At 41.2% G+C, this 16,857-nt stretch overlaps 1 protein-coding gene across 3 annotated transcripts in view; it reads left to right on the top strand.

The window, feature by feature from the left end:
• Window positions 1–5,107: 5,107 nt before the first annotated feature.
• PBX1 (PBX homeobox 1) overlaps window positions 5,108–16,857 on the top strand; it is a 275,405-nt gene continuing 263,655 nt past the window's right edge. The window contains exons 1-2 of one of the 3 annotated variants that reach the window (XM_080824110.1): window positions 5,108–5,956; window positions 9,189–9,262. In XM_080824110.1, coding sequence (XP_080680236.1) covers window positions 5,766–5,956; window positions 9,189–9,262 — 265 coding nt within the window. In that variant the 5' untranslated portion in view covers window positions 5,108–5,765. The remainder of the gene's footprint in view (window positions 5,957–9,188; window positions 9,263–16,857) is intronic. The other 2 variants (XM_080824108.1, XM_080824109.1) reach the window with 2 other exon arrangements.

The raw sequence follows: 16,857 nt of genomic DNA on the forward strand, positions 1-16,857 counted from the left end.
AAGGCTAGTAGATGTTACCTTTTTTGGATTTTGAAACCCCTGGGGACTCTGATAAGCATAATGGACACTGCTGCAAAAATAACGTCAGGGAGTGTGTATCACCAACTTTTGTATATAATTTCCAAGGGTTCATGGAACTCCTGAAGCTCCTTTATGTATCACTGGTTAAGAATCCCTGCTGTAGGCTCTCCCTGCTCTGATGCAGGACAGCAGGGCCCCGGGTAGGGTGGTGATCCCACGCTGCTTCAAGGCCTGCCCAGTGAGGCAAGGAAATAGGACTGAGCTGGGAATGAACGATCTCTGTGAGCAGGACGAGCTGGATGGAGGAGGGCAGGTGAAGGAAGGGGACGCGCAAGAGGCATGGAGGTAGAGAAGGGAGCGGAGAAGTTGAAGAAGAGCAAGGAACGAGGATAAGAGAAGACATGAAAAATAAAGTCTAGAGTCCTTGGGTGAGGAATTGGGGCCATCGACTGCCTAGAGTTGTGAACTCTTGGGTGGAGGACAATTTCTGTTCCCACATAAGCAGAAGAGTTACAGAAACCTAGAGGTCAATTCAAATATAATCACAGACATACTAGATGAGTGTCTGCTTAGATGATGTAAGACCACATGGTAGTGAACTTATTTCTGGGACCATTCGGGGAGCCCGTCTCTTTCCATTTGGTTTGCTGGGGAAGGACCTGGCTCCTTGCACCCTGCTCTTTGTCCCTTAATGAAGATGAGAACATGTATCGCTGGGTATCTAATGGAGTTTGAAAGAGAATCTTCAGAGTATACGAAATCTTGACGCACAGGTAAACATGGTGCGATGACTTTGTAAACATTAGAATAAGACTGCGTTGAGAATGACTATGCTAAGTGGCCAAAACTGATAATGGCTCATGTCTCTGGAATATGATTCAGTGGACTTCTGGTATTATTATGAAGAAATATAGCATGATGACTAGCATCCTTCACTCTTTCAACACAGATATGTTAAAAAATATCTATTACAAGTGAAGCACCACTGAGATATGGAACGTATACAAAAGCACTACCCATCCCTTATCCCAGCGCATAAGGCATGTAAGTTTCTCCCCAGAATCTACTTCTAGAAGTTCCTTAATGAGAATAGAAGATTCTAATTTTTATTCTAGTTCACCTTTGGTAGTGTTTCCTCTGAACTTCCTTTCATCTGTGATGCGTTTCAAATAAGAGAGTTTTCAAATCCATACTTTGTGAAGTATTTCAACTTCCAGGAACTTTGGTTTCTTCATCTGCAAAACGGAGATGATAATCTCACAAAGTTGTTACAATGAAGGGCCCTGTCGCTAAAATTCAGCAGTCGTGTTCATACAGTGGCTGAAGCACAATCGGCACTCCACAAATTTGTATCTATAGTTAGAATTACTATTCTGTTAACACTATTTCATTCTTTCCACATAAGCTGGAAAACATTTCTTTATCCCTTCCCCAATCCACGTAAAATCAATTATGAAGTTCTACTGGCTCTTCCTTGGAAACGTTTCTCGTAATTGCCTCTCCTTTCCCTTGCTTCTGACACTTTCCTAATTCTTCTTACTGTATCTTCTCCAAAAATGTGGTGTCTGGCAACAGTAGGCTGTTACTACTTAAGTTTTGGGGGAGTCAAAAGTTATATGCAGATTTTTGACTGCGTGGAGAACAGGACCTCTAACCCAGCTAGTTGTTCAAGGACCAACGGTACATTTAACCTACTTTATTAATTTAATCACCCCAAGTGTCCGACCTCAATACCTATGCTTTTACTTATCACTCAAAGCTTTCTTCTAATCACTGTAATTGGGCTGCCCGGCTTCTCATCCCTCACGGGCGTCTAGGACAAGATATCTCATCTATAACATTAAATATATATTGAAATGTATTTTGGCATCACCATAGAGTAATAATTAAAAGCATAGGTATAGAGATGAGACAGGTGTGGTGATTAAATTAGTAAAGTATGTTGAATATGCTGTTCACCTTTGAACACATGGGGGCTAGGGGTGCCAACTCCCTATGCAGTAGAAAATCCAAATTTAACTACTAATAGCCTACTGTTGACCAGAAGCCTTATCAATAACATAAGAGCTGATTAACACATATTTAGTATATGTATTATTATATGTATCATATACATAGTCTTAAAGTAAACTAGAGAAATTAAAATGTTATTAAGAAAATCATGAGTAAGGGGCACCTGGGTGACTCATTGGTTAGGCGTCTGACTCTTGATTTTGGCTCAGGTCATGTTCTCAAGGTAGTGGGATCAAGCTGGCTTCATGCTCAGTGAGGAGTCTGCTGGAGATTCTTTCTTTCCCTCTCCCTTTGCCCCTATCCCCTTACTGCGTGCTCTCTCTCTCTCTCTCTCTCTCTTTCTAAAAACTAAAATAAAATAATAAAATAAATCTTTAAAAAAAATAAAGATTTAAAAATAAAAATTTAAAATTTAAATTTAAAAATTTAAAAATAAAAAAATATTTTCTCATAAGAGAAAATACATTTACAGTACTGTATTTATTTTACTGTACTATATTTATTAAGAAAATCCACATATAAATAGACCTGCTCAGTTCAAACCCATGTTGCTATCATGCTAAAGCACTCAACACATTTTTTGTTAAATATTTTATTTTTAAGTAATCGCTATACCCAATGTGGGACTCAAACTCATGACTCCAAGATCAAGAATTGTACCCTCTACAGGCTGAGCCAGCCAGGCACCCCAAGCACTCAATAAATACTAACTATCATTAATATTATTATTGTGGACATTCCTCACTTTCCTAATTTTTTTATTCTAAAAAAAGCTTTATTGAGATATAATTCACATTACCATAAAATTCACACTTACAAAGTGTGTAAGTCTCTGTACAAAAAAAATTCTGGTTTTTAGTATATTCCCCAAATGGAGCTATCATCACCCCTATGTGATTTTAGAACATTTTTATCACCCAAAAGGAATGTTTCTAGATGACAATGACCTTCCGGTATCAATGATACCTTTTCCAATACGTTGTCTGGTGAACTTTTATTAGATTTTCTGTTAAAATCACTTGCTCACATACTGATTTCACCTAGGACCTGGGTTGACGCCTTTTCACACTTGAAGATGGGATCATTTCATCATTTTAAGGGATATTCACTGTGATTGACATACAGTCTGAGGATATCATTTGTGCTCAACTTTTTATTAGTGTTGATTTAAAAAACTAGTTTACAAGTCAGGGTATGTCTATGAATAAAGCAATTGTTATTAAGTAATGGCATCATAATTACCATTAATACGCCTTACTGCATGCCCTCATGACAATAAGTTCCAAGTAGCTTGTTAAGAACGGCTTTGAAATCCTTTCATAAGCAGCCCCGTATGTTGCCAAACTTGTTTTTGATAATGATTGGGAAGGAGGTTGGAGTGATGAAAAGAGTAACATTTTATTTGAGGATCTCAAAGCACCTGGCAAGCTTGCCTCCCAATTTGCAGGCTGGATACACTGAGGTTTGCAGGGGTTCCACACGTTTCCTTTGGCCATACCACCATCTGGGCAGAGGGCTGGCTATACATTAGAACAGTTTAGGTTTCAACATATTCTGGACTTGGCCTAAGTAATTCAATTGCCCTTTTATCTTTTGCCCATTGTGACTGCATAGCCAGTCAGATGTCTCCTCTCACCTTGTCTGATGAAAAGATGGGAGGCAAATTTGTGATCTACCTGGCGGTGTAGTATAGAACTTAAGCTCCGAATTTCTTATTAGTCCCCCCCCCCCACCGGCCCCCCGCCGCCGCCATTCTATTTAAATCTTTTTTCATTCTTTCCTACTCATTTTCCAAGTTGAGTCATTTTGTTCAGCTATGTATCTTTTAAAGCACTTTAAGTCTGTTTACAACAACATGGGCAATGCATACATAGCTAATTTTTACATTCACCTATTTCCATTCGACCCAGGCAGGCTGCATAGTTCAAACACCAGGTTTTTGTAGAGGGCCATACTTCGGTTTGAATTCCAGCTTCGACACTTAAAAATTGTGGGAACTTGGACAAGTTATGTAACCTCTCTGAGCTCCCTCTCTGTAAAGTGAAAATCGTAATCCATAGCTCACAGAGATGTTTGGGGATTAAATAAAATAAGTCATGTAAATTACTTGGTGCATAGTAGGCACTCAATAAACGTCAGTTCGTTTCTTATTCCAGTTAATAATGCTTATTAGACTATATTAAAAACTAGAACCAGACTGTGATAATGCATTTCTTTATTAAGTATTTAAGCCAAATAACTAATTTCCCCCAGGGGGAAAGGAGAGATATGTTGAATTAGATTCATTTTGTGGACTTATTTATTAATCTTTTTTTCTTCAACATTATTTTGTTTCATAGTTCATAATTTAGTTTTCATGCAACAAAAATGTCACAGTTCGGTATAACTTTTAACTCTGCTGTGATTTTTTAAAAAATCTATTATTGCATTTGCTGTTTATTAGAGATCATTGTTAGTTATATTAGCAGCGCGATTGTGCTTCATAACTACCTCGTGCTGACAAACTTTTGGTCTCAACAGTTTCCCTGAGGTGTAAGGATTTACAACCAGCCAGTTTTCCAATTGCAATATTACAGCAAAAGAAAACAAGGGTGGGGGGTAGACTCACACCGTCTGTAAATATTATATGTTTGCACTGAAGTGGAGCCACATTCTCCTCAAGGACGGCAGCTAAGCGAGGGAGGCGACAAGACTGGGCATTAACTGAGCTGGAGCTCCGGTACCATTGCACCTTTAAGGACCGGGGACTTGGCACTGGCCCGGCCTCCTTCCCGGCCCACCTCTGAACTCTGATTGACAGGGCGCCGGGCGAGGAGGAGCCGAAGGAGGCGGAGGAGGAGGCGCAGGGAGGCCAGCAGGGGGAGGAGGGCCCGTCTTCCCTCCGACAGCCAATCAGGACAGGGGGGCGGGGCCCGCACTCCCTCCTCCCTCCTTCTCTCCCCCGCCCCCCGGCTTCCCCGCCCCCTCCCCTCTCCTCCTTCTCGTCCTCCTCCTCCTTCTCCTCCTCCTCCTCCTCCTCCTCCTCCTCCTCCTCCTTCTCGCAGGCTGTGGTTTTTCTGTATGTGTTTCTGGAGTCCTGAGCCTGAGCTAAACAAAAGCAGGAGGCTGACGGGGCTGCCGGAGTTTGCAGAGACACGGAGGAGGAGAGAGCCTGTGCTCTGCCTGCCGCCGCGGCCGGGGGAGATCTGGCTTTTGCAACAGCCCACCCCCTTTGAGATCACTCTGGCCCGGAGTGGGGGTGGGGGGCAGCGGGGGGTGGGGGGGAAAGTTTGCATTGCAATCCCCCTGCCTTCCTCTCCTTTCTCCCGATCAATGCATATTTGCAAAAGGATTAAGCCACAGATTTAAGCGCCGGGAGCCCATTTCTGCCTTGCAAAGGAGACCGGACTGAAAAACCAAAAGCCAGCTCTGATTTCTTTTCGTCAAGTGGGAAGGTGGTTTATTTTTCTTGCTTTTTGGAGTCAACACCCTTCCCCACCAGCCCTTATCCCCACCCTCACCCCGCAACCCCTTCACGCCCCCCTCCCCCTCCCCACTCCCCATCCTCCCACCAGCCTCTAAAAGAGGCAAAGGGATTTTTTTTTTTCTCTTGGTCTTCTTTTTTTCCCCCTTCCCTGTTTATCCTGAAAAGGATCTGAAGCCAGCTTGAAGGATAAAAAGCCTTGGTGCTGCCCAGGAGCCGAGCCGAGGAGCAGAAGCGGAAGAGCCGGGGGCTGCCGTTGCCTTTGGAGATGGACGAGCAGCCCAGGCTGATGCATTCCCATGCTGGGGTCGGGATGGCCGGACACCCCGGCCTGTCCCAGCACTTGCAGGACGGGGCCGGAGGGACCGAGGGGGAGGGCGGGAGGAAGCAGGACATTGGAGACATTTTACAGCAAATTATGACCATCACAGACCAGAGTTTGGATGAGGCGCAGGCCAGGTGAGATGGAGGCTTTTCTTTTCCTTTCTTGGGGTTTTTTGTTTTTCTCCCTCTCGCAGGGGGAAACAATGGGAACTGAATCAGCACAGCGCTTTCTTTTTAAATGTTATTTCTTTTTCCATTTTGACGAGCAACTACATGGCGGAGGAGTAAAATTGGAAGGAGCGTTGTTATCGAAAGTGTAATCGCCCATGCCGAGATGTGGCTGTGTGTGTGTGCAGTGTGTGTGTGTGTGCAATGTGTGTGTGTGTGTGAATATAGAGATATTCATATATGTCCACACAAACACTCAGGCACGCCGAAAATACTGCCAACCGAACCAAAAGCGGCCCTCGGCACTTTTTACTGCTTTAAAAAAGTATCAGAGAGAGCAGAATTGTCAAGTTTTGAACAGCATTCCATGCCTTCTTATTGAGGGACTCCGTAACATTACAAAATAAAATGTCCCAATAACACTTTAATTTGCAAATTTACTGACTTCTCACCTATTCCGGAGAGTTGGCTTTTCTTCCTCAACGTACCCCTCCAAAATTAATTTTTATCTTTTCCCCTTTCTGCCCCCCTAAAAAAAAAAAAAGCAGATTAATTCTTTGTCAGTACTTGTCAGCTATCCAAAAGATATTTTGCATTCATTTGATTCTGTTTCAAAAGAAGCTAATGGAAAGAAGGAAACCATAATTCTGTTTTGAGGCGTATTTGTTAGTTTTGGGCGACTCAGATATTTAGTTTAACTTTATTGTCTCCTAATTTGAGTCAGTTTACCAGCCTTCCGTGGCACAGAATGTATGGTCCTTTAAAAAGGGGTGGTGGGGGGGGGTACAAAAATCAAGCATGCTTTTTTTCCCATGCTTCTTTCAGGACCAGTTAGAATGCAAATAAATAGAAATGAAGGCATGTGGGAATTTCATGTATTTCAGTACTATAGGACAGGAAGATCTTTATTAAGGAACCATATAAAGAAGCTGTGAGCTTCTCAACTTAATCCACTGCCCAGTATACAGTTCTCTACTCTAGGATTTTACAGTAAATTCTCTTTCAGAATAAAATGTAGAGTTAGTGGCAACCCACTAACAGCTTGCCCAAGGCTGATCTGAAAAGGAAGAATTTAAAAAATCTAATGACCACATATATCTTTACACTTAATTACCCCGCTTTGTTAAATCTCAGAAGTAGTTTTTTTTTTTTTTTAAATATGTACACAATTCCCATACCCCAAATGACTTAGTTATAATGGACATCGTTCTCTGTATTTTTATCTTATGGAAATAAGGAATTTGAGTTGAGAAAAGCGTGGATGTTATGAATTACACCTTTATTTTGGCCGCAAGCACATGAAACATGTAAACTCAGAAGTACTGAGGTTCCCGTGGGCTCGAAAACTTAGAAATGTTCGAAGACTGGGACTATTCTTGATTTTCTTAAATGGGGGAAAGTTTTCAGAAATGAATCGGAGCTCATTTTGAATTGTAGTATCTGAAGAGAAACTAATAATTATCGTAAAGTAGAAGATTTCCCACTGGCTATCTCTTTTTGAATTGGAACAGATTTCTCCATTGCATTGTTCCAGAAAAATAAACTCAGACATAACCAGTAAACTGGTTTAATAGCAAGTTTGTGAACTAGAAGGGGCCGGGAAGGCTGGAGACTCACCACTTTTCTCATGTTGAGTCGTATTCCTTTTTGTACAACTGAGGGCAGCCATGGCCTGGCGGGTCCCCCCTTACAGTGGCCTAGATGCTGAGAGAGATCAGACGCAATTTGGGGAGAGGGAAATCTGTTCTCCTTCCATAACCCCATTGCTGTGCTGTGGAAATGCAATATTTCTGGGAAGCCGTGTGGGGCTTTTTTGTTGTTGTTGCTTTTGTTTGTTTTTCCATTTGGGCCTGTATGTAAGGATACAATTAATGAAACTATTCTAAAAGGCCCTAAAAGGGGTCTTAGATACAGTGAAGTATTTTCCACCTTTTTTCTCACCCCACAGGGGAACTCAATCACCAGTAAGCTCTCTTTTTGGTTAAACAATGTAACTCTACTTAGCAAACACTGAATCTCTTTTTCCTTTCCTTAGCCATACCTTTCTCATGTACATTTATTATTTACAAAGTAAACCCTTCGTGTTTTAGACACAATGCATGTGTTTATTTTGATACTCTTGAATTTTTGAGTTTATTCCCCTGCTGTGCAGTAGTATATAAAACTGACTTCTTGTTACTGTTCTTCATGGGGATGTGTCTATTTTTTTTTTTAAACTTTCACAAGAATTAAAAAAGAATTGCATATGTCTGGAGTGCCAGGGGTTTCCATTTGTCTTTACCTATTAATTTGAGTTTGTAAACAGAATTCCCTTCCCTGATAGCTGATATGATCAGGATTTTGTTTCCAAAACAATATCTTTCTGCTAAGTGCTTCCATAGTAAAATCAAGGGAAAGGTATTGTTTGCTTCTTCAAGTGCCTTCTGAATACAAACACCCACAAGAACCAGGTAAATCACTAATCTAAAAGGCAGAATTGTATTTATTTTTTCCCCAATGGGTGCAAGGTCCTAATTGTAAATAATTGAATTTCAACACCTGCAAATAAGCAGTGTGCGCACAAGAGGCGTAATGTGAACACAGAGAAATGAATTTATTCCCCATATGGGCATGTTTGCCCCCTGGCAATGCATTTCCATACTCTTTAACTTGGGGACTGAAATTTTATAAATTGACAGTTCTACTCAGAAGACCTTTCAAGCATCTTGTGTTTATGAGAATACAGGGGCATCTGCGGAATGAATTCGAACACATGGATGAATTAAATTTGAAAACACACACACAGACCGAGAGGCAGACAGCTCCTGGGCCGGGGTGGCTGCATAGATTATAGAAAACTGTTATCCCATGCTTTTGGCTTTGCTGTATTCATTGCCCTTGATAGGATTATTGGTTTAAGAATTCCACTTTAATTGAACTACTTAAAAAAAAAACACACACACAACAAACTAACTCCGCCTAAATGGGCATAATTTAGGTTAGTTCTGTTCTGTAGTTAAATCCCTACTCTCTCCCTGCTAATTAACATTATTTCTTTTTCTATGGCGGGACTCTGTATATTAAGTCATAAAACAATTGAAGCATGCCACAGAGTTATGCTTGGGATATGATTTTGGCTAAATGCTCAGATTTTTCCCCCTGTGCATTATCTGCAGTTTGATCTTGAAAGTCCTATTACATTGTTGTTTCTTTCTTGCAGAAAACATGCTTTAAACTGCCACAGAATGAAGCCTGCCTTGTTTAATGTGTTGTGTGAAATCAAAGAAAAAACAGGTAGGACTGAGATTCCAACATTTAAGCATTTTCTTTGGCCAATTGATTCACTTCACCAGCAATGACAAACCCATTATTTAAATATTAAAATTTCAGCATAAAAGTGCTGTCAAGATTGATCGCAGATTCCAATAGGAAATCCTAGTCGCTGTGCTTCCTGGAAAAAGCACCAAGTTTCTTTGACAGTTATTATCAAGCATGACTGGTTTATTTTCCTTGACTCTGTTACCAGCCTCTTTGAAATTGGGGCTCAAAGAGAGGTTCTGAGGGGAAATTTATGGAATGACGTGTGCCTTTGGGGGAAAAATATGAAAGTAAAAGTCTGTTTCCTGGAGGAAAATATTTTTGGCCCATATTGAAAACCCTCCTTTATCTGGAGTTGGGCATGGGGGCTGAACTGTTTAAAGTTTCCTTTCCTTTTTTTCTTGTGACTGTATCAAGCAGCAGGCTAAAGGTTCTCAGCAGTGTTGTCAAATACCTTTGTGGAAAGCGCCATACAACGGCAGGTTACCCCGCGTCTGAGTGCCCTGTGATTTTATAGCAGGGAGAAGCGTTGGGTTGAGGGGAATATCATGCCATGAGATCCCTCATTCTGTTGTTTTTTCTACTTTCTAGACCTCATATCGTGGACTCACACACTTATAACACGTCCCAGGAGGGCATTTAAATTTTAAAGCAACAATTAGAAAATAGCAATCATCAATCAAAGGTGTTCTTAAACAACAGATGCTCTGCAAAGGACATTTAGCCGCATCCTCGTGTTTGTCTGGGTTAAGCCTTCATTTTCCAAAGTGGGTGCATCTCTCCCTTGTAAAAAGAGAGAGTTGAGAAGGCAATCTGAAACTAGGGCATAAAGATGAGGAACGAGGGGTGGTTATATAAAGCGGGAGCTTCTGCCGGCCTCTGACTTGCTCGCTCGCTTCAGAGCAGTGCAAAGTACCTGCCATCCTATTTATTTATTTATTTTTTACAACAAGGAGTGTAACAGTCAATAATTCATATCTAAACCATATAAGCAAGGGCATGACATGAATGAAAGTGACAATAAATATGATTGCATGCCCGGTTGATATACATTGATAGTTACACATAAAAAAGGGGGGGGGAGGGCACACAGGGTGGCTTTCTTTTCGAAAGCTCTCTGTTTATCTTTTAAAAAATAAATAGTTTCAAGATGTGGCCGCTGATGAATGCGTAATTACTTGGGTCTTGAAATCTATGTGAAATTAGTCAGCAGCTCCTTTGTTGAATGTTATTTGTGTTGTGCATAACATTCTAGACAAAGCACCTAAGCAGTGATGTTCAGACCTTCAAGACTTCCAGGTTGCCTTGCCAGAGCCTAACCTTACTGCAAAGCTGTTAATTACATTATTTTAGCTGTGAAATACTTTTAAGAGATGGATGAACGGTGCATGCAAATATCAAAGAGCTTTTCCAGTTTGTCACACTTTTTAGTTTGTTTGTTTTCTATTAGCCAGAGCAGGAAGCCTAAGTGCATGTCTATTTGTTTCTTCTCTCCTTTTTTTCTTCCTTCTCATTTTCTCTTTTGATCTCCGATGCTTATTTGCTTAGAATATGTGGTTTGTTGAAATTTATCTCTAATCGAGCCTGTTTTCCTGCCTATCTTTGAGTCATGAAATCTAGAAATCAAGATGTAAAGCCATATTTGATAATCCAGGCTGAGATGACTCTTTTTTTGAAGACACTTTAATCAGATTTTTATTGAAAGGGAGCCCATCAGGGCACTTGGGTGTATATTGTGGCCAAAGTGTTTAATTCTGGTCTTCTAATTAAAACCTACTAAGGCAGTAGATCAAAGTGGGTGGGTGTGAATAGAGATCCGGTTCCGGTGTTAAAGAGTTTGTTCCTTCTTCATATTGGCTACACTGCGATGATAGGAAGCAGTGGTATTGGTCAAAATCACACTTGTAGGTGTAATTTATCATCGGCTTGTGTATTTTGCTTTTTAAAAATTTTCTGGCACTTAATGAATTAATGTCTGGAGACTTAAAAAAAAAATCTAAGTCAAGGTTCAGTGTGTTGTCTTTAGAATCATACATTTAAAACAGTTGATCAAGTCCTGGAAATTGCAAATGGCAAGGATCCCTGCCCCTGTGTTAAAGGGGAAATATGTGCGTGCGCACACGTGCACACATACACACACATAGGGTTGTGGGTTGAGAGGGCACCCATGGGTGAAAGTTTATAAAAAAAAAAAAAAGAAAAGTAAAAAAGAGCCTTCCTCCTTGTTTTTTTTTCCCACTTGTATGTTAGGAGTGAGGGGAAGGAAGAAACGTCTCCTGGAATGTTGAGTGTTCCGTGTTAAAGGTAGAGGACGGACGACGGGTGTGTGGAGGAGAAGCCTTTGATTCTAAAAGCATGATTATTACTTCGTTCTTGGGGTTTGCCCAACTCCTGGTCCCTGTGCCAGCATATCTTCCTTGCAGTCCATAAGTTGTAGGAGCCATTTTTTTTTTTTTTAACCCCTCTTGGGACAGAGCTGGGAACCAGATCTGTTGGATGGTCAGTTTCTAGGCATTGCTTCATTGTTATGGGACTTTTCTATTGTTCCTTCCAAGCCCTCTTGCCTTGAACGAGTTACTTGAAGTCCGGTGGGCTTGTTTGCTGGTTTGTATTCTCATGCCAAGTTGACACGTTTGGCTCACCTAGGTCTTTATGTCAGGAAGACGGGACTCTGAGAGGAGCATGGCAATGGCCTTCATTTGCTGCTTTTACTTTTTTTTGCTTTTGTTATTTGTTTCGGTTGGAAAACTCAGAAAGAAGTAGGAACACTAGCAAAGACAGTCTTACCAACCTTTTGGAACTTGAAAGAAACACATGCGCACAACACCCAAAGTAGGCAGCAGCGTCTAAATTACAGTTGATTGATGGGTATTTAAGTCAGAAATTACTGTGAGGATATTAAAAAAAAAAAAAAAACACCATGTGTCTTCTTGCTTCAGAGTGTGGATGAGTTTTTATTTTGATACCCTTTTGCTTTTTTAAAATAAATGCTAGGGAAAAGGAATGTTTGCAAAATGCTCGTGCATCAAATCTCAAACAACAGCCAGGAAAACCTTGTCAGACCCACAACAATGTGTGTTTCAGAAGGGGCTTTTATCTGCTCTCTCCTTCTAGGAACAGAGGGTTTTAATGGAGAGTTTTGGGCCCCTCGATATCTTATTTTCTCTTGTTTTTTTTAAGGAACCATTCCTTGTCTTCTGACAAATTAGCAATTGGCTTAGTTTTACGTGTGTGTGTGTGTGTGTGTGTGTGTGTGTGTGTGTGTGGTGGTGGGGTTGATGGGATGGAAGAGAAGGAGGGAAAAAAAAAAAAGGCAAACACACTGCATTTCTTAAAAAAGCCCTTGCTTGTATTTTCCAGTCTTTCTTTTTTCTTTTTTTTCAACTTTTGTGTCAAAAATCATGCAGGTTTAAAAATGAAGAAAACACACAAGAAATATTGGGTGCCATTTACTAAGGAGAATATTTATAGATAGCAATGAATAGCTGTAATTGTTGTGAATAGTTTTTAATTTTAGAACATAATAGCTATCTATGGCATTTTCAGCCGATTTTCCTCTGTGAATTATCTGCACTGAAGTTAAATCAAATCACTGAAGGAGGTTAAAAAATTATTTTTTTTTTTTACTTCCTTAACACTCTTTTGTTCTCTCTCCTTTCTTTTTTCTCTGTGTTCAATTAACACCCCCATCATAGAACTGTGGGTTTTTTTTTTCTTTTTAAGTCTACTACTGTATTTCACTTTTGACACCTTATCTTATTATTCCTGCCTGCCACTTCTTTGTAATACAGCAATTATATTATGGGACTGGTATTCCTCTCTTCTTTACAACATTAGAGAATAATGTGTGTGTGTGTGTGTGTGTGTGTGTGTGTTTGTATTAGTAGGAGAGGGGGCATGGCTGTATACGGAAGAGGAATAATTCTGATGGTATGAGGCCTTGAGCCGAGCAGGAGTGAAATAACTTTAGACAATTTAGGGCTGCCTCTGCTCAGATTCCTTTTGGGGTCGAAGTGGCAGGAGTGACTTGACAGAAGTTCATCCATGGCAGGCAAATGCAAAAACTTTTTCTTGCTGACCAGCGAGTTCAAGTGTTAGGTCTTTTTTTCCCCTCTTTTTCGTTGTGTGTGTGTGTGTGTGTATGTAAGAGGGGGAGCAAGGGAAGGGAAGTTACAACCCAGCTTTACTAGGACACTACCATTCAGGCACAGTAGTGAGCTGGGCAGAAGCCATGTGATTGGACCGTATGCGCTTTATCAGGATCTGAATGAAAGCTATAGACACGCCACACGAGGACTGATGAAAAGTATCCCTTCTCTCCAGTCGCTTTTGTGTGATCCGTTTTTGGGATTGGATTAGACAAACCTGGTGTTCAAGAGGCGGGCAGGAGGGTGCAAAGCACGCTGGGGTCGTAACCTATCAAAACGAGAGTTTTGGAAGTTTGGTGTCGCTTCTTCTAACAATCAGGGTGCCGGGGAGGTGTGGGGAGGAGAGGGATTGAAGTTAAACTGAGGGAATTGGGAGAGGGTTTAGGAGAGGGGCGCACAGAGAGCCTTGGGACCCAGGGACAGTGGGTATTGGGAGCTGGGGGGAGTGAGGCTGTGGGTTCCCAGCTGGGCCAGGCCAGCCCGTGTATTCAGCTCGATGCTGGTGCTCTGCTTGCCCCGTGCCTTTGCCCCTGCGTTCTAACCGACATCCGCGACCTTTGGGTTGTATGGTTGGCAAAATTACAGAAATGCCCCTAAACAAGCAAACAAACCCAAACTTAAATACGGCGCATGTTTAAAGAGGAAAGCATTTTCATTTTAATTGAAAGCCTAACCCCAGCTTCTTTGGAGACATAATTTACATTCATGCCTTAGGACAACTTAGCCTTAATTTTGGTTTTATACCTCTTTTCGATGGCTGCTGTTATGTTTTGAACGTGGTGAGGTGAATCTAAATATGCTTCATTCCTTTCCCTTTTTCTGTAAAAAAAAATTCACCCCCAAAGTCACATGACTGGTGCAGTGTCCGAGGTCCAGGTCCCGAAGACAGCTCTGATTCATTTTCGGATGACCCCGAGCGCACCCAGTCCCGCGGTGCTGCTGTTTGTGAGAGGAGGAGGACAATTCTGGCTCCCGCTCTGCCCCTTACCTGAGCTGCTGTGCTGAGGCTTAAGGAATGCAGTAGTTGATAAATAAAGTACGGGGAGGATTAATGAGTTGTTTGCAAAGTGCTTTGAGCTCCCTTGGCTATCCAAATAGAAGATGCTGTGTTTTCTGTAATAAATTATGTCAGGGCTCATATCCTGTTCCATTCCATAGGATGTCATTGTGTTAACTCTTTCAGGGCAAGGAAACAATGTATCCACTAGTCTGTAATCATGTTGCGGGTGGGGGGTGGGGGGTTCTCATGGGGAGAATTCTCTGGTTGAATCTTTTGCTCCATCTGCATTTTAGAAATGTCACTTCTCAGAACTTGGCAGAGTGATTTCCAGAAAAAAAAAAAAAAAGAAGTGCAGGTATAGACTGTCATAAGTTTATAAAACCTATCTCCCTTTATGGCAGAATAAGGTCAGCAGTGACTTCCCGGAAGGTCTTCTTACCAGTAACAGCTGTGTTTCAATCTCTCAATTATTGGTGGAAATCTAGATTGCAATGGGGGGAAAAAAATTCCCCTTTTGGGTTTAGCTCATGGATTCCACTATATCTTGCACCGACACTGTTGTCATTAAGCAGGTACTGGGGTGGGCGCCTTGTACCTCTGCTAGTTTGGGACCTACCATTAAGGAGTTGTGAGGTGGTAGGCAAATTGTTTAAATAGTTTTAGGAGAAACTAATAGTAGTGGTTAAGGACTTGGTCTCTGAAGCCCCGCTGCCTGGGTTTGTATCCCACATTTCCTACCTTTGAGCTCTGTGACCTTATTCAAGGTACTGCACCTCTCTGTGTATTTCATTTTCCTCTTCTGTAAAAAGGTGATAACAGTGATACCTATCCTAGAGGGGCGTCAGGAGGATTAAATGAGGTAATACATGTAAATTACGGTGCCTGGCATAGGCAGTCAATGACTGTTAGCTTTTATTATTTCTGGCCCTGTTTTCTTACATGAAAACGAGAGGCTCGCACCAGATGGTCCCCAAAGACCAAGCCAATTCCAAGACTCTGTGATTCTATGCTGAAAAGAGACAAAAATTGCTGCATTTAAGATTTGCTTTCTTTTGTTTCTCTTGCTGTTCTCTTAAAGTGAGAATTAGCTGTATCCGGCCAAAAAGGCTGGGGCTAGGTTGGGGAAAAAAAGGGGACAAAAAGAAGTGGGTAAGAACAAAGACAAAGGGTTTTAATTATCCACGAACTGGGTAACAACTACCTGAAAAGCGAAAGTTGCCTATGTTAGGGACAGTGTTCTCTTAGCATCAGCAACTAGAGATATTATGTAATTATAGTTAAAAATATTTTCCCTCTGAAAACACATAGACCCATCCATTTAGTTTATGAAGTTTCCAAGTAGGAAGAGGAACACAAAGTGAGTTTAGGGCAACCCCACCTCTTCCTAACTTCCTACTATGTTTCTTATTTGGGAAAAATTTTATCTTTGTTATAATGACAGCCTTGATACTTAGGAGGTTTATTCTTTTCTAACAGTTTTGTTTTTTTTTTAAGATTTTATTTATTTGAGAGAGAGCAAGAGAGAGAGAAAACGCACAAGCAGGAGAAGGGGCAGAGGGAGAGGGAGAAGCAGGCTCTCCACTAAGCAAGGAGCCCGATGTGATGTGGGGCTCGATCCCAGGACCTTGGGATTATGACCTGAGCCGAAGGCAGATGCTTAACTGGCTGAGCCACCCAGGTGCCCCATATATATATATATTTTTTTAAGTAAAATCCGTGCCCTACATGGTGCTCAGACTCACAACCCCAAGATAAAGAGTTGTGTGCTCTACTGACTGAGCCAGCTGGGGCTCCTGATAATTTTCTTGAAATACATTTCATATGCCATGAAATTGACTCATTTAAACTGTACAGTTTGATGGTGTAGTAGATTCACAAAATTGTAGAACCCTCAGAACCTAAATTCAGATTTTTTTTATTACTTCCCAAAAAACCCAGTACCTATTACCAGTCAGTCCATACTCCTCCCTCTGCCTAACCCCTAGTAATTGCTGATCTCTGCCTCTATGGATTTGTCTATTCTGGACACTTTGCATAAATGGAATCATATAACATGTGGTTTGTTACTAGCTTCTTTCATTCAGCATAATATTTTCAGGTTCATTTATGTTATAGCATACCATTAATACTTTATTGCCTTTTTTTTTTTTTTAAGATTTTATTTATTTATTTGAGAATGAGAGAGGGTATGTGGTGGGGAGAGGCAGAGAGAAAAGGAAAAGCAAGTTCCCTGCTGAGCAGGGCTCAATCCCTGGGCCCTGGGATCATGACCTGAGCTGAAGGCAGCTGCTTTAACCAACTGAGATACCCAGGCGCCCCAATACTTCATTCCTTTTCACGGCCAAATAATATTCCACTGTATGGATATACCACATTTTGTTTATCCATTCTTCAGTCGATGGATTATTTAGCTTGTTTTATAT

This window comes from Martes martes, assembly GCF_963455335.1.
Source record: "Martes martes genome assembly, chromosome: 15".
NCBI lineage: Eukaryota > Metazoa > Chordata > Mammalia > Carnivora > Mustelidae > Martes > Martes martes.